Raw genomic sequence first — 26,022 nt, forward strand, 5'->3', positions numbered from 1 at the left:
CCCATGAAAAGTGTGGGTCACCCATTTGCTTTCTTTCCCACCTTGATTTGTGGGTTCAAGGTCCACGTTGTTTAAGGATACATTTGCTGTCTTTAAAAAAATTTTGTTCAAAATTAAGCTTTACAGAAATCACAACAAATGCCAACTAACTATAAATGAATAAAATCACAAATAAAACTTTGAATGGATTTAGACCTAATTAGTGTGTTTTCTTTAAAAATTAGATTTTGCTACTCTACTTACTTTATAGAAGTCTTTGCCCTTTTCTTTGTGATTTTCTCCCCATATTTATCATTCTTTCTGGTGCTATAATATTATATTACACAAATGTTTAACAACTTGCCTAGACCTTCTTGGGGGGATATTCTCACATGCCATGATTTAAAAGTACCACACTTAAAGATCCATTGAAAACTTTAGCCTAAACAATAAGTGAGTAGTTGAGGGCAGGGCTTTGGCTTTAAGTGTTAATAAAAGAAAGTGAAAAAATTTTGACATGTAGGGGAAGGGAGACCTCTAATAGATGTATTGGGTTTATAATTCATTTCAGTTCAATTTAATTCAGTAAACATTTATTAAACATCTACTATGTGTCAGGCACAGGGCTAAGCCCTGTAAACCTGGGTTCACATCCTAGCTGTGTACCACTTGCCACCTGGATAATCATAAGCAATTCACTTAATTTTTCTGGGCCTCATTTCTTCAACTTTAAAATGAGGAGGTTCCAGGATTACAGGCCTCAGAGGGGGACTTCAGTAGAAGTTATAGAGATAAAAATTGTTTTAACCCTTCTAGGAGCATATAAGCTGAGACGAACAACATTGACATGAAATCATGTAGAAAAACATACAGATGAGGAATAAAATGCAAGATCAATACAGATAATGAACAGATAACATGTCACTTGTACAGAACATTTGTTCATTCAGCAAATATTTATTCAGCTATGTGCAAGGCACTGAGGAATACTATGAAGAATGTTTATCAGATTTGCTGATAGCACAAAGCCAGAAGGAGCAGAATTAGGCTCTAAAAAGGTCTTGATGGGCTAGAATGATGGAGCCTAATGAGTTGAAATTTAGTCGGGATAAATAGCAAGTCGTACATTTAAGTTCAAAAAAGTTAACTTCAGAAGTATAAAATTGGAGAGGTGCAGCTAGTCAGCAGTTTTCTAAAAAATAATTTGGGATTTTGGTGAATTACAAACTCCATGAGTCGGTTGTGTAATATGAAAATACCTGACCATAAACTAAGGCTGTATTGACAGTCATAGAATCCAGGGCTAAGGAAATGAGACAGTCCTGCCCTGGTCAGAGCCTGGCTGTTTTCTTCCTATTCTCCAGCCTCAGGCAGTGATAGGTGGTACTTTCCACCAGTGGGGTCATCCTTCCCCCTTTTGCCTGCACTGTTTGACTGCTCACATAACTTGGATGAGTTTTCCACAAGTTTGTTCCTTCTGATGAGATGGAAGCCTTACTTTGCCATTGCCTCCTAAGGCCCTTCCTCTATATCCTGAAGCCCCCTGGCTCAGTTATCTGACCCACTTACATAAGCCAAGGACCTTGGCTCAGACCTTGGCATCTGCCCTAAAGCTGAACCCTTAGGACTTCCTGTCTCCTCCTCAGCCCTATAGCTCACCTTTCTTTTACTTATTATCTCCACCAGTTAGGTGATGAGCTACTGGAGATTGGGGTCTATCATAGCCTTTTCTGTTTGTACCCCCAGTGCATAATGTTTGGCTCCTAGTAAGCACTTATTAATGGTTGTTCATACTTTCCCCCCACCCCCCATTATTGGAAAAGATGACCTGCAACAAGAATGATGAAAGGATCATTCTAACTAAGGATTTGAAGGAATTGATGATGTTTAGCCTAGAAAAGAGATTTCTTTCACAGCATGACTAATGCAGAAATATGTTTAATGTGATTGTACATATATAACCTATATCAGATTGATTGCTGCCTTGGGGAGGAGGGGAAGGAGAGAGAAAAATTTGAAACTAGAAATCTTAGGGAAACAAATGTTGAAAACTATCACTGCATGTAACTGGAAAGTAATACAATACTTTTATGGGGAAAAAAAAAGGAAAAAAAAAGAGATTTTGGGAGCAAGTGGGGGACACAGGTGGACATACGAACTGGCTTCAAGTATTCAAAGAGTTGTTATTTGGAAGAGTTATTAACTTGTTCTATGAGCAAAGGGTACTTCTTAACAATAAGTATCCCAAAGAGGTATCAGCTGCCTCAGGATGTCTCCTGAGGGAGCATGCGCTCCCTCACTGCCCGTCTTCAGGGAGAAAGCTTCTTGGATCACTTCTTGGGGATGTTGTAAAGAGGTGTAGGTTAGACAAGACAATCTGGCTCCAAGGTCCGTGATTCTGTGACCTCCGTTATTTTTTCCAACTCTAGATCAATGATCATATGGAAACTCTATAAACATTTTTACCAGACCTAGAATACTTGATGTTCTTCCTATATGATATAGTAATGTTACATCAGTTGGTGGTGATCAGGAGTGGCTCAGTGATTTTGTAGGGTCTTAGGAGTTTGCATTGAGGATTGGTTTTTTGGTTTGTTTTTAAAGGGTTAAAAAGTTAGTATTCCTGGGGGCAGCTAGGTGGCGCAGTGGATAAAACACCGGCCCTGGATTCAGGAGGACCTGAGTTCAAATGCGGCCTCAGACACTTGACACTTACTAGCTGTGTGACCTTGGGCAAGTCACTTAACCCCCATTGCCCTGCCAAAACCCCCCAAAACAAAACAAAACAAAAAAAAGTTAATATTCCTGAGGGGAACTGTAGCCCATATCTAGGCCAAGATTCCAGTTAGTAGTTCTTGGCATTTTGCTCCTGGTACCTCCCCAGTGCCTCCTTCGCAAAACAAAAATGCTTCATCTGGCCACTGTACTGCTATGGTTCATGTAAAATAATTAAGTGATAGTCACACTCCGGGTAATGCGTTCAGCTATGAGGTTATAGTTTCTTCTTTATTAGAATTTTTTGGGAGGGGGAATAATTGAGAAATATCTTAGGATATTTCTTCCTATGAAGGTCAAGTTTAAGAAGGTAGCTGGATTTAGAGAACAAGGACTTGGGTCCAAATCTTGGCTCTGCCACTTTGACCTGTGTGATCTTGGATGGGTGATTTAACCTTTCTTGGCTTCCATTTTATCATCTGGAAAATGGGGTGGTTAGCCTGCAGAAGATGACCTTGGAAGTACATTTTGGCTTTAAGTCTGTGATCATAAGACCTACATCTGTACTTTACATTTTTCATAACAAAAAAAATCTTTCCCTGTCAGGTTTTGGTAACTGGTTCATTGAGAATTGTCTTTTTTTTTTTTTTTTGAGGCAATTGGGGTTAAGTGACTTACCCAAGGTCACACAGCTAGTGTCAAGTGTCTGAGTTCAGATTTGAACTCAGGTCCTCCTGAATCCAGGGCCGGTGCTTTATCCACTGTGCTACCTAGCTGCCCTGAGAATTGTCTTAAGGAGGATCTCACCATTTATAGGAACTAATCCTTCTTTTGGATTTTAGGTAGGACATCCTTGTGAGACTGTCTAGTGTCTTTGTCTAGCACAGGCTTCCCTGCTCTATGCTGTGTTTGATATTAATAGTTAGAGAAGATCATTTAAAAGCTCTCTTTGGTTCCATCTATGGAGGAATTTTTTTTGTGGTGTTAACATACTTGGGAGACCTTGGTGGAAGAAAACCTGAACAACGTAACTCTTCTGAGTCAGTTTTATTTTGTGGAATCAGCAGACAGCAATCCTCGGGATCTTCTGTCATCTTTCAGTTAGTTGTGCAACCAGGAAGATAATGGACTGCTGCAGAGAATTGTCTGCCAAAGCCTGCTTTTGTTCCCCATTGCCTTCTATACTTATGGAAAAAATAAAATCAGATCAATCTAAACCAAAGCTTTCAGTTAAAAAAGATTCTTCTACCAAGCTTATATTGGAAGTCCCCAGGCTTAGACTCTTGGTTACTGAAAGCTCATTTTTGAATCTCTGACAAAGGAGGGAGGGAGAAATGGACAAAGAAACAGACACAGAAGAGAGACACAGACAGGGACAACTAGGTGCCACAGTGGATAAAGCACCGGCCCTGGATTCAGGAGGCCCTGAGTTCAAATGCGGCCCCAGACACTTGACACTTACTAGCTGTGTGACCCTGGGCAAGTCACTTAACCCTCATTGCCCTGCAAAAAAAAAAGAGAGAGGGACAGAGACACAAACAACTACTCTTAATGCCAGGGAACTAGAAAGCCTGGCAGCCGCTTTCCCCCAGACATTAGGATTGCGAGTCAGACCTTCAAGTGCTAAGGCAGCCGCTAAGAACATCCATTTTCAGATTGAGGAGAGCCGATCCTCCCAAGTCAGACCTTGGATATGTAGCTGTGCAAAGAGCTTTGGTTTTGCAAAGAACCCTGCTGTCCCTCATGTAGTTCCCTTCTGTCATCTATCATCAGCCAGAGCTGACCTTCTGTTGCTGGCCCTCTGTTCTTTCTGGATTTCTAGATCAGAGACCCTTTGGTGATAAGCATGGGTGAGCACAAAAGGTCAGGCCCTGGTCCGAAATCACAGATCTAAGACACATCCAGCCTGGCTCTGGGTTCACCGGATGTCCTGCCGTTGGGTATGATCTTGTCCTTTGCACTGTTGCCTGAAAGGTTCTCCGAGACACACCCCAGAACCAGAGCAAAGTTTCTGTTTCCTGATAAATGGCTTCCTACACACAGCTCTCTCTTCGGGTGAGAAATCAAAGAAAACTGGACTTGGGGAGAAATCCGGACACCATTGGCAATGAACTTGGGGTTATAAAAGTTTAAGAAAAGAGCATTAGGGGGCAACTAGGTGGCGCAGTGGATAAAGCACGGGCCTTGGATTCAGGAGGACCTGAGTTTAAATCTGGTCTCAGACACTTGACACTTACTGTGTGACCCTGGGCAAGTCACTTAACCCCCATTGCGCCATTTCCCCCCCCCCCCCCCCCCCCGCACCACCACCAAAAAAAGAAAAGAAAAGAGCATTAACTCTTTCAGTGAGACACATTGGCAGAGGGTTCAACAGCCAAGAGAAAGTTTGATTTGATAGCCCTTAGGAAGAGGAATTTAAAGGGGGCTGAGTCAGTGAATCCAAAGAACTCAGGCTTTTCTTAGATCTGGAAAACCTTTAAAGAGAGGAAGCATTGCTTGGCTTTGGTAGGGATTCAATCCCAGTTGACCTGGGTTTGCTTCAATCAGCCCACAAGAATGTGCCCTGCACCGGGTTGAGTGCTGGGGAATACAAGCACCCAGAGTTTCCCTTCTTACAAAGAGCTTACATTGTAATGGAGAAGTCAGCAAGGACGTATGCCAACAACCTGAGTGTAAAGCTAATACATACAAATAGGGGCACAGTATATGCTATTGACTGGGGCCCTCTGGGCACTTGGTGTGTGTGCTCCAGAGGAGATTCACTGGTGAGATACAGAACACCTGCCACTCACATGTGGCTGCCGAGATGGCTTTTTCGGGGTGTTCCTGGAGCACTCTGGCATTAGCCACGGAGCATTAAAGCCTAAGAGGAGAAGAGTGTGGCATGGCATATGTGTGTGTGTAGGGAGAGGGGCGGTGGATGCAGAGGGTTTCTGAAACTCAGATTAAAGAGAGATGGCTTCTTCGGGGCAGCTAGGTGGCGCAGTGGATAAAGCACCGGCCCTGGATTCAGGAGTACCTGAGTTCAAATCCAGCCTCAGACACTTGACACTTACTAGCTGTGCGACCTTGGGCAAGTCACTTAACCCCCATTGCCCTTCCAAAAAAAAAAAGAGAGAGAGAGAGATGGCTTCTTGGTGCTAAGGCATGGGTCTGCTGCTTTAGAACGGTTTCCTTTCACAGAATTAAGGTGAATGCATGGCTGGTACATCATGTCAGGCGTTCTGCACCTAGATACTCATTTACCCCAGAGTGTGTTCAGCTCCCTGGGGCCTGGGAACATGAATTCAAGAGGGGGATTCCAGTGTACTGGGAATCGCAAGTGCTTCCGAGGTTATCATTTTTCCATTTCCTGTCCCCATCAAGACAAGTTTGCTTAAGGTTCCTCAGGCAGCAAGAATTGTTATTTCTTTCTTTTCTTTTCTTTCTTTCTTTCTTTCTTTCTTTTTTTTTTTTTGCAGGGCAATGAGGGTTGAGTGATTTGCCCGGGGTCACACAGCTAGTAAGTGTGTCAAGTGTCTGAGGCCGGATTTGAACTCAGGTCCTCCTGAATCCAGGGCTGGTGCTTTATCCACTGCACCACCTAGCTGCCCCCTATTATTTCTTTAAAAAAAAAAATGATTACATCTCTTCTTGCTTGGATAGGAGACTAAGGAGAACATCTGATTCTTAACTAGATAGATTTTGAAGGAAATGTGGGCAACCCCGATTCCTCACAATTCTCAATAGTAGGAGTATTTGCTTTGTGCTTTTTTGTGTGTGGTTTTTTTTGTGGGGCAATGGGGGTTAAGTGACTTGCCCAGGGTCACACAGCTAGTAAGTGTCAAGTGTCTAAGGCTGGATTTGAACTCAGGTCCTCCTGAATCCAGGGCCAGTACTCTATCCACTGCGCCACCTAGCTGCCCCCAGACAATCTTTTAACCTTTCTTGGATATAGGTTAAGAGGTCAGTGAGTAGGGAAGGGCATCAATGAGAATACCCACTGAGCAGCGAGGTCCTCTTTAGTTCTTAATAATGTGGCCCATTCCGCCCTTTACTTGGGCCATGTAGAAGAACAACAGTGGCATCCAGTGGCCACTTTGGTCAGCAGTGGCCTTGGTTCCTTCTGGGTCTCCCCACCCCACAGTGATGACCTTCCTCTCTTATGTTCTAGGAGAAAGCCTGTAGTCTTTTGGGTTGCTCTAATCTAAAAACCAAGTGAATTGTGTCCCTGGGTAAAAAAGGATTTTGTACCCTTTCTTGACTTTGATTTGGGGGCACCTAGGAACTAGTATGAGCTATAAGGAGAAGAGAAGTCAGAGAGGAAAAGGAAGCTGGGCAGGAAGTGGAGGTTTGAATAAGGAAGAGTTAACAACCCTAGAGAGCTGGTATACGAGTTAGCACTCCTGCTGCCCTTCCTGATCCCTGGTTCTTAGTCTTGGTGTTTGAGAGACAGAATGGGGACCCATTCTCTCTACCCCCAATAAAGCACATTGTATTCCACTTAATAAATAGTAGCCATTGAAGGGGAAGTTTGAGTAGCCCGGATTTTTGCAGAGTTGAACCAGATATTTTAAATATCCTACTTTTTATCTAAGCCTATTGTACATGTCAAGATGAGAGTGATTTGATACAGCTTACACATGAACATGCCCATCCTTGTGTTCTCCTCCTACTTTACTGTTGCCGAGTCATAAACCCTGCTTTCTTCGTGGGGGTTGTCCCTTGTAAATGCAAAAGTACTTGGCTGTTTCTGTTTTTCCTAGAATCCCACATTGGGGTCTTAGAGCAAACTTGGTTACATCATAGAACTTAGCACAAGTGAGGATTCTAAGAAAAGGTGGGGCTGACCTGACCTCCCAGCCTCTTGATGATGCCTCCCTTATGTCATCGTTTTGGTGATGCTCTCGGGTCCCATCTGATAAGCTTCTTCCGGCTCTAACAGGAACTAAACCAATATTCTCTTCCCCTCCCCCTTTCTCTAGGAGCTCGCATCTGAGAAGTCAAAGGCAGCTGCTGGGGAAGCCAATGTGAAAAAACAACTCTTGGCCAGGGAACAAGAGATTGTAGCTGTAGAAGCCCGCATGAAAGCCAGTTACCGGGACCATGTCAATGAAGTGCAGCAGCTGCAGGGGAAGGTGAGGCGTTTGCCATTCTGCCGGACAAAGAGTGTTGGGCCCTGGGGGACAGGAGTCTGGCTGGAGGGTTAGATGGGGCGTAACAAGGAGCAGAAATCCATTTCTGCTGGGATGGTTTTTTAACAGCCCAAGTACCAAGGGTCACTTCTCTCTTTTTTTTTTTTTTTAAGTGAGGCAATTGAGGTTAAGTGACTTGCCCAGGGTCACACAGCTAGTAAGTATTAAGTGTCTGAGGCCGGATTTGAACTCAGGTATTCCTGACTTCAAGGGCTGGTGCTCTATCTACTGCGCCACCTAGCTGCCCCCCAAGGGTCACTTCTGAAAGAGGTGGGAGGATGAGAAGGCTTTGGATGATTGCATTCATTTTAGGGGAGAGTCATGTAAGCCAAGAAGGAAAGTGGGGCTAAAGGAATCTAGGCGCCGAAAACTCATGGGGAAGAAGGTAGGACTGTCTCACCTCGGGCATTACCAAAAAGTTCCAAGCATCAGGGAGCTGGGCTCACATCTTAGCCCTGTCACAGACTTGCTATGTGACCTTGAACCAATCACTGAAAAAATTTGAGCTAATTCCCTCCTTTCAGAAATGGGGACAATAATCCCTGCTGTACCTTCCCCACATAACATTGTGGAGAGAATCAGCTGAGGTAATGGATGTGTAAGTGCTTTGGAAAATGGAAAGCATTAAGAAAGATCTTTGTGGAGAGAGGGTGAGGTTCAAGGGTGTCTCTCAAGTTCAGGAATTGTTTAAGCTGTTTATTTTAGAAGATGAGCTGAGGAGGAAGGGCAGAAAATCCTATTTGATGTATTCCATGGCTTGGCACTGGTTGGTTTTTGGTTTTGTTTTTTTCTTGCCATCAGCTACAGATGTTTTCTTTCAGCTTGATCTCTTGCAAGGTGATAATGGGTCAGGAGAAGGAAAGGGAAACGTCTTCCCCTTGAGCGATAAGAGGTTTTATTGGTTTGTGGTAACTTGTTTAATCTCATAATACAAATTTCAAACTGTGTAACCACAGAAGAAGTGAAGCGGGGAATGTTTCTGAGGCTCTAGCCTGAATCTTTTCTAACAGCCCGAGGACTGTGGTGAAGAAGTCTGGAAGGAATGAGAAATAAATAGATTTTTTTTTTAAAAAAAAAAAAAAGGTAATTTGAGGGCTTTTGAGAGAGAACTGTATTCTGCAGCCCAGATTCCATTATGTAGAAAGCAAGTTTTGATGTGAGTTTGGGGGGCCATGTGCTCCCTCAGTCTCTAAGGCCTTGTTAACTGATGCTCTTCTACCCTCTAAAATTCATTTTCAGATTCGGAGTCTTCAAGAGCAATTGGAGAATGGACCAAATACGCAGTTGGCTCGTCTACAGCAGGAGAACTCGATTCTCAGGGATGCTTTGAACCAAGCAACCAGTCAGACAGAGAGCAAGTAAGCTTCAGTATTCATTGTGATAGGAAATAGAAATTTGAATGCACTTGCTTATCAGCCCTGTAATCTTACTAAACCAGGGCTGTTAGAGAATAGTGAAAACAAAGGAGTGATTTTTTTTTTTCCCCATCAGACTCGCTGAAATCTATGAGTCTTTGGACCCCAGTTTAAGAACCCCGCTTCATTCTGTGAAAAATGAATCCCTTCCCTTGGAGGTCAAGAGAGGGAGGGGAGAGCATTCTGTAGTCTGCGTGCTACATGAACATGAAAAAGCTAATGCTTTTTCCTGTGAGGGACTATGTTCTTGTACTAGTGACCATGGACATGAACTGTGCATAAGGTCAGCTTTTCTGCCTCTGGCCCATCAAGTTTGCTCTTTGTATGGATCCCTCCTTCTGGCTCCTAAAGGCATATGGGAAAGCTTCTGTAGTGTTACAAATGAAGGCTGGAGATGGGGCATCATGTCATTTTCTGTGACCTAAAACCTGGGCTCTGGACCTTGCTCTTTTTCCACACCATGGAGAGCATTTTATTAGGCACCCTCTGTGTTACTAGGGGATACTGATGTCTTACAGAGATTTTTTCCCCCATGGCAAATAAAGGACTTTTTCCATATATAACTGTACAACATCCTCATAATGGTAGACTTTATTAACGCTCCCATTAATAAAATGAAAGCAATCAAAGCAGAGATAAAAAGTTAAACTTTTTTTTTCCATTTTCACTTTAAATCTTATTTTTTTTTAGTGAACAAAATTTTTTTCTTCCACTCCCCTCCTCCTCTGTTCATTAGGAAAAAGAAAAGAAAAACCCCTTCTAACAAATATGCATAGTAAAGCAAAACAAATTAGCCATGTCCAAAAAATATATGCTTCATTCTGTACCCTGCATCCATCACCTCTCTGTGAGTAGGTGAATAGCCTACTTCATCACTCTCGGAATTGAGGTTGGTCATTGTGGATTAGAGTTCTTAAATCTTTCGAAGTTGCTTTTCTTTATATTTTTGTTATTCTAGAGATTCTTCTGATTCTGTTCATTTCATTCTGCATCAGTTCATACAAGTTTTCCCAGGTTTCTCTAAAACTGTCCCTTTCATCATTTCTTATAGCACCATGGTATTCCATTATATTCATTTGCATAACTTGTTCAGTTATTTTCTAAATGGGGACCCCTCTCCTTTAGGTTCTATTTCTTTATCACCATAAAAAAGAATTGCTTTAAATATTTTTGTACATATGGGTCTTTTCCCTCTCTTTCTGATCTCTCTGGGGCATAGGCCTAGCAGTGATACTACTAGGTCAGGAGTGTACAGTTTAGTAAATTTGGGGGCATAGTTTCAAATTGGTTAAGCAACTTTTCAAAGGCTGTAGTTAATGATTAATGCTATAGAGGGTCTGGACTTCCAGAGCTGGTCAGCTAGCTGCCTGACAATGAATACTCCAGCATATTCCCCAGCTTCAGGTGATCCCATTTTCATCTTCATTCGTGAGTAATCCATCATTGATTTTGGTTTTTTTTTTTTTTGGCGGGGCAATGGGGGTTAAGTGACTTGCCCAGGGTCACACAGCTAGTAAGTGTCAAGTGTCTGAGGCCAAATTTGAACTCAGGTACTCCTGAATCCAGGGCTGGTGCTTTATCCACTGCGCCACCTAGCCGCCCCTATTATTGCTTTTTAACATGCAAGAAGATGTAACTTGCCAAGCCGTTACTCCTTTTTTCCTATAAGCTTGATGGCTAAGAAAATAACACGTAGGGCTATTTTGTCGACCTCTGAGCTCAGCATTTAACTTTGTTGTGGCAAATGGTGATTTCATCAAACAAATGTCTTTGCCGGGTGATATCTCCACTTCCATATAGGGGCCTTTTGAGCTAAAGTGCCTTGCAGCAGTTGGTTCTATGATGCTATTTTTCTAAACCATGTGGACTGTTCTGCTGTCAGGGGAACTTCCTAAAATCAGACCAAGAAATGAGAGCTAATACTTGTTCCTATTGACTTAGCTGTCTTTATGGATAAAAAGAATGTGACAAAACTAGTAGAAAACTGACATAATTGAAGAAGTGAAAATGGGAGATAGAAATCCCTCAAAATTTCCTTCTTTGTGCTTCAAGAGAGTGGCTGTATTAGATAGTGATCCACTGGGCTTAGCTCTCTCATCAGTATTCCTCATAGTGATGAAGGGCCCTTGTAAAACTATTTCCATCTTGAGTTTTGCTGTGTGCGTCATTATTTCCTTCCATGTTTCACTTGTTGGATTTGAATCTTTGTGGTTGCCATTTTCTGAATGACAAATAGGAGATAGAGTTTTAGATGGAGTAACTCTGTCTCTCCTGCCACGTCTTGAAGGCTGCCCCTGTTTCTCTAAATGCTCATGCTTCAAAGCAGAGGGGCAAGTATTTCACTCTGTGGTACATCTTCACTTGATCTCTAAATTCCTCACTCTGGGTCAGATGCCTTTGTCTGGGACAGTGGTTCTTAACCTGAGGTCCATGAATTTGCTTTTTAAAATGTTTTTATAATTATATTTCTTTTTTAAAAAATAATTTTCAGTAGAATTAGTTCCCTTTGTAATCCATTTTTTTTCTTTTATGCTTCTGAAAGCTTTCTTTTCTTTTCTTTTTTTCCTTTTTTCTTTTCTTTTGAAACTTGGTCTCCCCATTTCACTCAGACTGAAAATTCAGTGGCTGTTCATGGGCCTAATCACAATCCTGATTGGCATGGAAACCTTTATCCATAACATTTTTCAGATTTGCCCTTTTTTGGTCTTCCATATTGGTTGGGTCTCATCATATTGGTGTTAGACTTAGTGTAAACAACTGATTTGCTTTAGCCCTCTCGCAACTCAGAACTCCTCAACTCAAGCAATCTACCACATTCAGCAAAGACTGCAGGCTACACCACCATACTAGACCTAAAAACGTTCTGAGAAGGGTCTGAAGGCTTCACCAGACTGCCAAAGACGTCCATGACACAAAAAATGTCAGCACCTGGTCCAGGCAGTCACAGAGCCCAATACCTAGAAATGATGCCAAGATGGCATTTACTCCATCTAGTCTCTGGAAGTTACTAATTCTAAAGTCTATTCTGAAAGACCACCAGGGTATTCTGGGACCTGGAATCAGAATGCTAGAGCTGAAAGGATCATCTACATGTGATGTAATGGGAATAGCACTAGATTCTTCAAGCCTGGTTTTTCTCCTAACTTTCTTGGGCAGGTAATTTTTTTTTCCTCATAAGGTTCATTTATCCTTATGTAAAATGGAGAGATTGGACAAGATCATCACAGAGATATCCTTTCCAGGTCTTAGAGCCCTGTAACTCACCAGCTCTAGTCTAATTAGCCTTTAGTAATTAATTGATTTATTAATTTTTTTATCTTTAGGAAGTTCTTCCTTCTATTAAATCTCCATAATGTGTGTGTGTGGGGGGGGTGTACTAACTAGGACAAATTTAAGTTTTGTCTTTAATGTCTGGTATTTCAGAAGTATGAACAAAACTGTTACCAATTTAATCTTGCAGACATTTTGATTATAGTACATTCAGGTCTAGCAATAAGGGCATGTAATAATGCATCTGTTATAGGTAAGTGATAATATCCATGAAACTTGTCTATTTTGTTATTTATTTTTCTTAAAACTTATCAGGTGTCAGGGATTGGTTCTCTCTCCCTCCCCCCCCCCCCAACATAATATTCTGTGGAGAGAGAAAACCTTAAGCTGAGAGCCAGTGTCTTCATTTTAATTTCATATAGGAGAATGCAGTGTTCAAGTTTTTCCCTTTTCCCTGTAGGTTAAAAGCATTCTTTAACTTTTCCTTTTGGGTTTTCAGTGGTTGCTGAAGAATAATCCATCCTGATGAACTGTGTTTTGTTGGGTTGAACTTTTAAATTTTTTTCTTTTGTATCATGAACTTAATTTTAATAAACATAAACATTTCAATATGCAAAAATGAACAAGACAGAAGCTTGTATAAGAAACTGGGGATTTTTATACAATTTGGTTTTTTTTTCTTTGAAGAAATGCTTATATGTAATGTTTCAGTTATTTTTCTTCCCTCTCCCCATTTTATTGATATCTTGATTTCACACTATATTGATTTTTTAATATATCCTTACCCTTCACCATCCTTGTAAACTATCCATTGTAAGAAAGAACAAAAGAGAAAAATAAACAGTTCAGCAAATCTAATACATTATCCTTGTCTTACACTATATTTAATACTGCACATCCTTAGCCCCACAATCTCTTCAGAGAAAGAAGGGAGGTGTCTCTTCTCTCTCCCTTCTCTCCTCCACTCTTTTCTGGGTCCAAGTTTGATCATTATAATGACACAGCATTGAATTTTAGTTTAGGGGTCCCTCCCTTTCCATTTATGATATTCTAGTCGCGTCTGTTTTCCTTGGGAACTATACGTTGTAAAGATGGTCTGATGCCCTCTTTTGGGAGTCAACATTTGGGTTCCAATCCCAGTTGTGCTATTGAATATTTGTATGACCTTGGACAGTTCGTTTTTCTGCCTTTATCTCTGTCCCTCTTCCCCAGTATTCCCCCTGTCCTTCCCCCTACCTTTTTTCTCATCTGGAAAATCAGGAGGTCAGACAGAGATAATCTTTATGATTCTTTCTAGCTTTTATGTTCTGTGATTCTGTAAGTTTTATGAGACCCTTCATTAGTCCTCTTTTCTTCAGCTCAGAAAATTAGCCAAGGAAGTGAGAGATGTGGATTAACAAAGTACATTCTGCACTAATGCTTGAGTGCTTTACGATTCAGGAAAATTCATCCCTGATTGCAGGGCTTGTTTGCACTGTGAGGAGAAATGAGAACATGAGGGCTTTGTCACTTCTCTCTCCTCTGAATGCTTAGAAACTCCTAGGACAGCTTATGAAATTGAGCCTTATTGATGAAGACATGTTTCATTTTTTATTTTGTGTTCCCCTTGGTTAAAATTTGGGGGGTTTGGGGGCAGCTAGGTGGCACAGTGGATAGAGCACCGGCCCTGGAGTCAGGAGTACCTGAGTTCAAATCCGGCCTCAGACACTTAACACTTACTAGCTGTGTGACCCTGGGCAAGTCACTTAACCCCAATTGCCTCACTTAAAAAAAAAAAAAAAGAAAAAAAAAGTTTTGGGTTTGTTTCATTTTTTTAAAAATCAGAGGATTCTAAAATATATTTTATTTATTAAGAAAAAAATCTGTATTTAAATTAAACTTTTGAAAAGTTTTATTGATGCTTTTTGTTTTTCTATCACATGAACACTCAACATCAGTGTCAGTTCTTAATTATCTCTTCCTTCCAACAAAATCCTCTGTATAAATAAAAAAGAAGTACAAGAAGGTAACACACACTGACATTTTGACCCACCATCAATTGTGTCTTAACAAGAATAAGCCTCATTCTCCTCTACCTATGTTCCACTATATTTCTTTTGAGAAGTGGTAGGTATTTCATAATCAGACCTTTGGAATCAAGATCAGTCATTGCACTGATCTGAGTTCTGATGTTTTTTAGTGTTTTCGATTGCATGATTGTATCCACTGAATTATACTGTCTTTTTTTTTTTTTTTTTTTAGGGCAATGAGGGTTAAGTGACTTGCCCAGGGTCACACAGCTAGTAAGTGTTAAGTGTCTGAGGCCAGATTTGAACTCAGGTACTCCTGAATCCAGGACCGGTGCTTTATCCACTGTGCCACCTAGCTGCCCAAATTATACTGTCTTTTAAAGTGCTACCTGCCTCTTTTGGGATAATTAGCTTTTATAAATTTCCTAAGGCATAGGGAGGGTTATCTGGCTCATAGAATTATTCTCTTTTGAAAATTAAATTTTTTCAATGAACAAATAGTCTCTCCCCCCTCCCCCCACACACACATACACACACCATTTAAAAAGAGGAAAAATTCTTGTAAAAAAATATGGATAGTCAAGCAGAAAAAAATTCCTGCATTGGCTGTCTCCAAAAATTTGTGTCTCATTCTGTCCTGAGTCCATCACCCTCTGTTAGGAGGTTAGCAGAATGTTTCATCATGGTTGGTCATTGAATTGATCAGAGTTCTTACAAGTTTTCAAAGTTGTTTTTTCGGTTGTTGGGGTTTGTTTTTGTTGTTGATGGTTTTTTACGGTGGTGTAGTTGTTATGTAAACCGTTCTCCTGGTTTTGTCTGAATCAGTTCATACAAGTCTTCTCTAGTCTTTTGGAAACTATCCCCTATATGGCCAGTACTATTTCATTGCAGGATTATTCACTTTCTGAGCTAGTCAGTATGTTGGAGAAAAATCATGAGGCTGAATTAGTTGTGGACCACTTTTCATTTTCCATCCAAGCCCTTCATGTTTCACTGGCGTTCGGTGGTGGTGGTGGTGGTGGTGGTGGTGGTGGTGGTGGTGGTGGTGGTGGTGGTGGTGGTGGTGGTGGTGGTGGTGGTGGTGGTGGTGGTAGTGTTTGGGAGGGAAGAGTTGTTCTCATTATCCTAGGAGTCTCAAGCAGCTTAGCTTGTAACAATGTGCTGAGGTCTCAATCTGATCTAAGGACATAATTATCTTTCAGGCAAAACGCTGAACTGGCCAAGCTCAAGCAAGAGTGCAGTAAGCTCACAAAAGAAGTGGCCGAAAAGTCTGACGCTGTGCAGCAGGAGGAACAGCAGAAGAAGACCCTAGAGATCAAAGCTACAACCTTGGAGAAACAGGTCCATCAGCTGCAGGTGAGGAATGGGCCTGGTGCCTTGTGTGGGTCTGTTCAGTGCCTCTGGGGCCATGCTAAGCGTGTGCTGAGGAGAGATGATTTGGCCTGTCTGCACTTGGGCCCATTGATTCTTTTTCTGGGAACCTTGTTGGAATTGATCTGATTCATCCACCTTGACCCAGCTACTCTCCTTTGTGATGAATGAAGTGTGCACATTTCCTGGAGATGTAGCTGAACAGTATTCAAAGATTAGCATAAAGAGCTGGCCACTTCTTTTTGGGATGAAACCCTTGACCATGACCTGCTTAGACCCAAGTTCTCACTGGGGACTAATTGGCTGTGGAGGCACGGCATCTTCTCTGAAGAACCTAGCTTATTTCACCCACTTGTGTAAACCCTGTTTTTGTGGAGGCACATAGCCTCAAAGTAGGGTCCTTTCCCACCTAGAAGTGGCTTTTATGTGTCTAAACCATTCAGAGAAATGAGAAGAATAACAACCAGCCACTTCCTCCTGAATTTAACAGTCTCATTCAAATTGATTAGGATGTTTCCCTTCTTTAGGCTTGTGTCTGAAAAGCAGAAGCTCCAGATGCAAATAATATTCAGAGGGTATTTGACTCAGGTGTGGAGAGAACCTTTATGTTATTCCCATTTTTTTTGTTTGCACTTTTGGATAGAATGGAAATTGTTATCTGAGGTGCTTTTGGTCCTGTTTATGTGGGACCATCAAAGCATGAATGAAGAAAGGTGCTTACAGCATTTGATTGTAGTTGGGAGAACTGGTGTTTAGGTCTTATTTCTGTTCCACAATTAGTTAGGTGACTTTGGGCAAGTCCCTGGGCATCATTTTCCTTATCTGTAAAATGAGAGGGTGTGACTAAGCTCTAACATTCTGTGAACATGTCTAGTTTATGAACAGTATTTGGGTTTTTCTTCTAATTTTTTTTTCCTATAGAGAAGAGTATAATTTGTCGTGGTCTCTTGTTCCTGGTGATCTGCATTTTCTCCTTCCTAAATTTAAATCTGAGGTTGGGGTAGTTTATCCATTGGGCGTAGCTCTATCTTTAGTAGCTTAGGGTACTAATTTCAGGAATTATCTGTTTGCCTGTTTGAACGTAAAGCTTTTGCTTTTCCTATTTGGGAACCATCTTTCCCTCACTTAAGCTTCCTGAATGGTGTGTGGATGGATGTGTGCTCTCCATGGCTGAAGTTTTCTTTAAGTTTTCAGCATCTCTATCAGTCTTACATCTTCCTTCCTCCTTCCTGGCAAGAATACATATCTCTGGGAGGGAAGGAGGCTGCCTCTGAAACCTGACTCTCTCTCTCTCTCTCTCTCTCTCTCTCTCTCTCTCTCTCTCTCTCTCTCTGAATACAGCATTGTGAAATCTGCTGAGAAGAAAGCAGATGTGTGTGTCTTCAACCCATCATGACACGTGCAATTTTAGGAGATGAACTAAAGTTTCAGAAACATGAAGGGTTTTTTCAACATCTGGCAGGCCTCTTGCGTGCCTTGTCTTACTGAGTTATCTTACTGTTATAAAACATCTTATGGCCTAACAACATTTGTATCTGGATCCCTATCTCCTCAAGGATTTATTAAGTGCTTGTTTTATTCCAGGCACTCAGAATGTATAGACAGAAATTAAACAGTCCCTTAAAATCAACAAGCTTACCTTCTACTGGAAAAAGACAATATGTAAACAGATAATTAAATACAAAATAAAGTCAAAGCAATTGTGGGGGGGTAGGAGCAGGGGAAACTAAAAATGGAGGGATTAGACAAGGCACTTGTGTTGAATCTTAAAGGGGGAAGGATCTAGGGGTCCCAAGGGGTGGAAGTGAGAAGGGAGAGCATTTGAGGCGTGGAGACAGGAGGTACAAGTTGACTGGTTCAACTTGAACATAGAGTATGTGAAAAGAACTCCAGGACTCCAAATGCCAAACACACAAGTTTGTATTTGATTCTAGAAGTGACTGGGAAATGAAGCAGCAGCACAGACTATTCCCAGGAAAGCAGCTCTTTACAAGTCTACCAGTAGAGGATGCCCCAGTCTATGAGTAAGCTAGGCAAGGAAGAGCTCACGGGTTGAGGCCGTACTTAGTGATTCATCAGCAATGTTTACTGCATTTGTCTGCATGCCCCCCCCCCTTTTCCTCCTTGGGGGAAGGGGTCAGGCTTAGTGTGAGTAGAATATTATCAGATTTGAGGTCATCCAGTGAAACCATCCCATGGTTTGCACAATTCACTCTCTTCCCCCCTCCCTTTCTCCATCTCTCTAAGTGAAGACATTCGCTCTACTCCTCTAGGCGTGCTATGCTATTCTCAGGCTCTGGTCTTTCAGAGACTACTCAAAGTAACTCATCGGTCACATCTTCTGGGATTCTGGGGTAAAGCTTGCCCTGGGCTAGTGATTTGAGCTCACTGAAGGTAGGGAGGTATTCTGTTACAATCTCCTTATTTCCTCTAAGCATTTCTTACCAAGCAAGAGAGTGATTATCCTCTCACTCTGAGATGTGCCAGCATTTTTCCTTGGATTTTGAAAAAACGCTCTTGGTTCTAATATTGATTTGCTCACCTGACCAGATGTTCTATTTAAAGTTAGTGTTGAATAGGTAAAAAGGCTTGGCAGCAACTCAGAACCTCCATAATGAAAATATCTGACTACATTGTACTCATTAAAAAAAAATTACTCAGTAGCTCTGCTCAGAATAGTTGCCTCTCTCTGGTGTTGCCTGGGAACGTGTTATTGGGAGAGAGGTTCTCCTTGTTCCCTTCCAGGTCATCTGATGAGGAGTAGAAAAACCCAAGTTTTTCAGGAGTTCTCAGGAAAGCCACATCATCACATTCCTTCCTCATTTATTCCTTCAGAATTTGAGTGGAACTGTTCCACTGTCAAGTCTTTATGGAAAAGGTTGTTCCTTCTTAAAGCTGTACAGAGACTTCCACTGGGCAAAATACATTCAGGACATAGTTTTTTTGGGTTTTTTTTAATCAGAATGGTTTTGCTTATTTCCAGGTCTAGTTTTGATTCCTTCTCTTTCATCATAGAAGTCAACGTCTATTCCTCTAGTTGTGAGCAGCATTCAATTGTTTTCAGTGTTCACTTAGGGGCAATGCCACCCAGGACTCTATAGTATGCAAGTCAGACCACCCTTTGTCCTCTGGAATCACTTTATATAGAAAAGAAATAGAGGATGGGTTTGAGCAATACTGATTAAAGGAAAGCCTGTTGTCCCGTTTTAGCTTAGAATGCCTTTTTTTCTTTCTTTCTTTCTTTTTTTTTTTTTTTTTTTGCAGGGCAATGAGGGTTAAGTGACTTGCCCAGGGTCACACAGCTAGGAAGTGTCAAGTGTCTGAGGCCAGATTTGAACTCAGGTCCCCCTGAATCCAGGGCTGGTGCTTTATCCACTGTGCCACCTAGCTGCCCAGAATGCCTTCTTAACAAGCAGTTACTTTTTTTTTTTTTAGTGAGGCAATTGGGGTTAAGTGACTTGTCCAGGGTCACACAGCTAGTACGTGTGTGTTAAATGTCTGAGGCCGGATTTGAACTCAGGTACTCCTGACTCCAGGGCCGGTTGGTGCTCTATCCACTGCACCACCTAACTGCGCCCCCCCTTTTTTTTCTTTTCTTTTCTTTTTTTTTTTTAAATATGTGCTTGCAATTTTATTGGTGAGACATCCTGGGGCCTCTCAATTTTTTTTGTTTCTGAAAACTGGTATATTCAGAGTTTATTCAGACAATTACTTTGGCTTCTTTGCTTCCTCAGTCCCCTTTGCTGAGGGGTATGAACTGCAGGAAAAATGAATTGCAAGTTTTAATATAAGATTCCAAAGATACCCAAGGATGCCAACACAATTTTTTTTTAGTGGGTGCTGGGGTGAGGCAAGAAAATCATCATATGCTTTTCTAAGTTTGGAAATTCAACTTCTTTTCCTTGTTTTATTTTCCTAACCTCCCTCTTCCAGGTTTCCCAAAAAGAAAAGGAAGATGCCCTCCAGAAGAGACTGGATGAAGTGAGTGGAGAGCTTCGCAAATCCCAATCCAGCTACAAAAATGTTTTGGCAGATTTGGAGAAAGCAAAAGGAGATCAGCAGAATATTGCTGGTTAGACAATCCTATTTATTACCTCTCTCTCCTTAAGTGTTTTTTTGTTTTGTTTTGGTGAGGCAGTTGGGGTTAAGTGACTTGCCCAGGGTCACACAGCTAGTAAGTGTCAAGTGTCTGAGGCTGGATTTGAACTTAGGTCCTCCTGACTCCAGGGCCAACGCTCTATCCACTGCACCACCTAGCCGCCTCTTCTCCTTAAGTTTTAAATGGCTGAGTGGTGTTAAGGGCTAAAATTCTAGTTAGTCTGTCTAAAATATCTAATGAGTGGTCGCCAATAAATTATAAGCTTTAGCAAGAGTTAGACTTTTAAGCATTTATTAAGGAGAATAAGAATTTGGTAAAGAGAGAAGAAAAGCCCTAGATTCCTATCTTTTAAAGGGAGAGCACATTTCTAGCTCCCTTCTCCACCAGTATCCTCAGGAAAAGAGCCCCATTCAGAGCACCAGGTTCCTCCTTCTTCCTCCCACTAGCCAACGTCACTTCCTGATGCCAAAGAAAAGACTCCTGGTCTTGCCCTCAAAGACCTCCACTTCATGAGCGGAACTCTTCTACAGTAAGTCTCCAGCAGGTGGCGTCATTCCAATCATTACAGTGGCAAAGGCAAACCAAGCTTGTTGCCATTTACCTAAGGGTGTTTCCTGCTCGTTGTCATTCAATCTATTGCCCCATGAGTTTGTGCCTAGGGCACATCCGTGCTCCTTCACTCTAGTCCTACCTACCTCTTTCTGTGACATAAACCTTCCAACTGGCTTAGGGATACTTCATAACTATGAGGAAAATGAATCCCTGGAGTTTAGGCGTGGCCTCGACTACTCGTGAGTTTGTATAGTGTTCCTATTGTTACATCTTGGCACAGGCTCAGGTTGGAAGCGGGAAAAGATTGTTGCTTCTAAAATCAAAAGAATTATAGGACCACTCTCCCAAGGTTTGAAGCAGTCCAAGGTCAGTGAGAAGAGAGCAGAAGGAATTGAACTTGGCAGCAGAGCCTTTGGATTTGAATCGTGGCTCAGCCACCTGCTCTCTCTACGACTTTAGGCAAATCCCTTCACCTCTCTGGCTTTGTTTCATAGACGGACACCTCAAAGGTCATCTAGTCCAACACTCATTTTTTCAGCTGAGGACCAGGAAGATTCAATAACTTGCCCATTATCCACCTGGGTAGCATGTGACCAAGTTGGCATTTGAACCCAGATCCTCTGATTGTCACTGTATTACCTTGTACAAGAGGACTTCCAAGGTTCCTTCCTGCTCTAATAACAATAGTACTTGGTAATATTCAATGAAATAATTTATTTGAACTACCCCAGGCCTTCCCTTTAACTGGCTGACTTTGAATGAGAATTCTTTCCTGAGAAGGCTCAGGAAATGGATGGGACCTAAACATACCTGGGGGGGGCAATGGGAGTTAAGTGACTTGCCCAGGGTCACACAGCTAGTAAGTGTCAAGTGTCTGAGGCCGGATTTGAACTCAGGTCCTCCTGAATCCAGGGCTGGTGCTTTATCCACTGTGCCACTTAGCTGCTAAGCATACCAATTAAACTTAACTTTAGAAGATGGACTTTTCCTAGATCACCATCTTGAGGCTTACAGTGAACTAGTGCAGAACTCACTGATATATGAACTTGATGAGGTTTCTACTTTCCTGATATGAATTCACACCACCATCTCCCTAGGGTTTGGTATAATTTCATGAACTCAGTCTCTGCTTTTTGTGAGTGCGTGAGGATAGGAGAGTTGTTAGACCTTCAGAGTAATGATACAAAGACTGAAGGGAAAGGGCACTCACCCAAGTAAAAGATAACTTGAACTTTGAAAAGTTTTTACTTTTTGCAGAATAAACTTAGTCATATCATCCCAGTTTGTTTTTTTCTTCTCATGTGAGTTAGAATTTACCAAAGTGAAATAAATTCTCCTGTGCTATTCTTCCAAACCAAATCAATTGCCATCCTCATTTTATAGTGTTTGCGTAATGGTCTGAAGCCTTTCCCCCTTCCCTTATAATTATAAAAGATAGCCCCATCTATTTTCAGAGAATAATTCGGGTTCATTCATGTTCTTCCCCAACTGCTTATTGGCTGTAGTTTTTGGCAGTTAATAATCAAATCATCACCATCATTTTTTCTTATTAGGTGGCATAGTGAAGTAGATAAAGAAGAAAGTCTGGGTTCTAGAAATCTTGCTTTAGACACTTACTGTGTGATCCTGGATGAGTAATTCAGCCTTTCCCAGCTTTGTTTTCCTCATTTCTAAATTAGGGATAATAATAGCTCCTGCCCCACGGAGCTCTCCTGAGGATCAAATTAGATAAGCTATGAAAAGCAGTTTGTAAACCTTTAAAAAGTAAATGCAAGCAATTATTGTATACTTAAAATCCTAAGCATTTTTGCCCCTTTGACCAAGAATTCAGAACAAGCAAGGTGTTACAGTAGCAGATACTGTGTAAATTCTGGAATGCACAGAGAAAACCCTTTCTTGACCATCTCACTTATCCTCCACCCCCCCCCCCTTTTCTTTTTTTTGCTGTAGAACTGCGTAGCAAATTACAGTCCTCTGAAACAGAGGTGAAAAGCAAGTCTGAAGAGTTGAATAAACTCAAAGGGAAGTTGTCGGAGTCTAGTACGGAAAATGCAAAGCTCACTGAAAGGATTAAATCCATCGAGTCTCTCTTGGAAGCTGGCCAGGCCAAGGAAGCCAAAGATGCCCAGGTCAGGACTCATCACCCTTTCTCTCAAGCAGGCTTCCATTCATGAAAATTCAGCAAGGGCCAAATGCATCTCCTTCAAGTTCTCTGGGAGCCTCCTGACCCTACTCTCTCAATCCATCATTGCCATGAATAATAGAAACCCATCTGTGTCCTCTCTTTCTGCTCTCTGAGCTAGGCCGAGAATAAAGATTGGGGCGGGGGGGGGGGTGACGGTGAAATAGATTTGAGTCTTTAAAAACAAAGGAAGAATCTAGGAAAATCTTGTGTTAGTGAGCATCTTTTTTGTCTTTTCACTTTAGGTTAGCCAAACAGAAGTGGACCAGTTGCAAGCAAGGTAAGACTGGAGAGCTGGATGATTACATGCTATCTTTCACTGATTTTTAGGTTTCAAGTGGGGTAGTTGGAGTTGAAATGAGAAAGGCCTCAGATTTCAGAATAAGTCAATTTTTAGAAGCTCCTTTCCTGTCTTCTCTGCATTGACTAGCATGCTGAGGATAAATGGAAAATTAGGCAACTATGCAAATGGTGATGGATGGATACGATTGTTTCTTCTTCACATATAGACTATCATGTTAAGAATAGGATTTGTTGTTACTCATACATCCCCTGGGAGGGAGAGCTGGTGACTGAAAATACTTTTGAGTAGGCTGGTAAATGTTTGTATAGATATTTAAAAGGTAAGATTAAAGCTATGCAATACTGGTTACTTGGGGGAGTTGATCAGATTTCAAGGTTATTGCAAAACTTACTATGAGAACAAATGTTTCAGTTCTGTTTTTTTCACTGGTCTGCACATTTGAGACTTGGGTTTGGCCAAAGCTTGCTGGATTGCATGGTTATTTGTTTTTGTTAATGATATGACTTTAGTCTGGCCCAGATCTTATTATTTGGTATCATCAGGCCCACTGACTGGTGCTGCATTCTTTCAGTACTGCCTGTCCTGCACAAGGCATTGGTCATTTAGTGTTTGTTTGGTGTTGCTAAGGGCTGGGAATGACTACATGGTAGGGCCCCATGAGTTAATGTAATCCCAGAGTTCTTGGGGCTCATTATCACTGAAAGAATGGCTTTCTCAGTGCATGGTCACAGGAGGTTTGATTTGGCTGGGAGAGCAGAGAGCTCCCATATCCATATAAGTCGATAGTGGACATCCCATATTTTCTCCATCTCTGTAACACAGATGTGTCTAATATGTAGTGTCCAGCAAGGTTCTCTTGTTCTCACCATGACTGTTAGATGAGTACATCCATCATGGGTACACACAGCTCGCTATGTGGTCAATTTCTCCTGGCAGCCAGTGTCATGAGCTACAAAAAACCTGCCCGAAGGCAATGAATCCCTCATGGGAAGACATGGGACCAAGCTCTTGCCATTTTCCTGTCCTAATATGTCTTATTTCAAGACACTTGGGCAAATTAGTTGAGGGGTGTTTTTTGGAAACCGTTTTGTATTAAAGTTGGAATTCTTGGGCATGATGAATGTTGCTATATAAATGGTTGTTGTTTAAAGAAGATTGGTAAGGATTTTTAGACTATTCAGATAATAGCTGACATAAATTTTTTTTTGTCTTCAAAAAATAATTTTCCTGAAGCACTTGGTTTTAGTTCTTCTAGTTCTGCTGTTGATATTAACAAATCATTGCTTATTTAGAACCTCAGAAAAGTAATCTACAAATCCTTTCCATTGGCCTTTTGGTTTGGTTTCTATGGGATTTTGTCATTGAGGAAAAACTTTTGAGTATATTTGCCACAGGCAGATTTTTGTATCCACTTCATCTAATGATAGGGAGCTCATGAGGAAGGAGAGAGTATGTGGGAGTATTGCTAAGTACAGGTAAATCTAGTGGGATATATTAAAAATATTTTTATAGGACTGATGATAAGTTTTTATGGAAAAACAAGTTTCAAGTTCATGCTGCTGCTGTTTTTAGGAAATACATGAATATTGATAATTGCCAGATTATATTAAGGACTTACTATAAACCAGTAATCAGATGACCAATAGGTACATGTTTGTGTTTTCATTTCCAGTGTCAGTACTCCTTGGGAATGTGTATGAGATATGGCTTAAATAAAAACAGCAGGGGGCAGTTAAGTGGCACAGTGGATAAAGCGCTGGCATTGGCCCTGGATTCAGGAGGACCTGAGTTCAAATCCAGCCTCAGACATTTGACATGTACAAGCTGTGTGACCTTGGGCAAGTTACTTAAACCTCATTGCCCCACCAAAAAAATAATAATAATAATTTAAAAACCAGCAGCTAATATTGATATCAACGTATATAGAGAATAAATGTTTTTCCTACACCTTTTTTGGTCTTATCCTATTGTTTTGGTTAATGTCAGTATTGACCAGTTCTGGACACTGTATTGTATGTTATTGGTCTAGTGAGCATTTGTGAATTACCTCTTTGTTTATAGCATATTCTAAAGGCTAAATTCAGGAGTTATTATATTATAGTATCTATCTGAGCTTGGTTCCTCAGTATGAAATATGTAGGATTTATGAAATCAAGAGGCTTTTATTTCAGAATAGACGAATGGGAATTCTGAATATGGAGAAATAGAAGTCTGTGAGCAGATGTGATTGAAGTCTACACAAATATAAAGACAGGGATGGCTTATCTTTGGGCTTAGTCAACAAATCTTAGAATACAAGTACTTTTTTTTGGCACAAGTACTTTTAATACATGGAAGAGTTAAATGTGGGGTGATCTATCCATGATAGGTTTGTTTTGGTTTGGTTTTGTTTTTTTTTAGTGAGGCAATTGGGGTTAAGTGACTTGCCCAGGGTCACACAGCTAGTAAGTATTAAGTGTCTGAGGCCGGATTTGAACTCAGGTACTCCTGTCTCCAGGGCCGGTGCTCTATCCACTGTGCCACCATGATGGGTTTTTAAGAGACACTGGGGGTGGGCTACATCCTGAACCTTTTAAGAGTGACATCATAGAAAACAGGTCTGTCCTTCCAACAAGGACCCTTTGTCAAAAATAGAAATTAGGACTTATGTCAATTTTTAGATTCAAACCCCCACCACCACCTCACCCCGGACTTAGAAGCTTATATTGAAGTTATAACCTGTTAGCTAAACAAGTGACAGCTAGGTGGCGCAGTGGATGGAGTACCAGACCTAGAGTCAGGAAGACTCATCTGAGTCCAAATCTGACCTTAGACACTTAATAGCTGTGTGACCCTGGGCAAGTCACTCAACCTGGGGGGGGGGGGTTGGGGGGTTAGTCCCTCATCTGTAAACTGAACTGGGGAAGGAAATGGCAAACTACTCCAATATCTTTGCCAAGAAAGCTCCAAATG

The 26,022-nt window shown here is 41.4% G+C and overlaps 1 protein-coding gene across 5 annotated transcripts in view; it reads left to right on the top strand.

The window, feature by feature from the left end:
- RRBP1 (ribosome binding protein 1) overlaps positions 1–26,022 on the top strand; it is a 121,688-nt gene that overhangs the window by 74,807 nt on the left and 20,859 nt on the right. For all 5 annotated transcript variants that reach the window (XM_043981810.1, XM_043981811.1, XM_043981812.1 and 2 more), the window contains 6 exons: positions 7,659–7,811; positions 9,108–9,226; positions 15,765–15,918; positions 19,867–20,005; positions 22,535–22,713; positions 23,012–23,046. In XM_043981810.1, coding sequence (XP_043837745.1) covers positions 7,659–7,811; positions 9,108–9,226; positions 15,765–15,918; positions 19,867–20,005; positions 22,535–22,713; positions 23,012–23,046 — 779 coding nt within the window. The remainder of the gene's footprint in view (positions 1–7,658; positions 7,812–9,107; positions 9,227–15,764; positions 15,919–19,866; positions 20,006–22,534; positions 22,714–23,011; positions 23,047–26,022) is intronic.

Source organism: Dromiciops gliroides, chromosome 2 (assembly GCF_019393635.1).
Source record: "Dromiciops gliroides isolate mDroGli1 chromosome 2, mDroGli1.pri, whole genome shotgun sequence".
In the NCBI taxonomy this organism is placed as follows: Eukaryota; Metazoa; Chordata; class Mammalia; order Microbiotheria; family Microbiotheriidae; genus Dromiciops; species Dromiciops gliroides.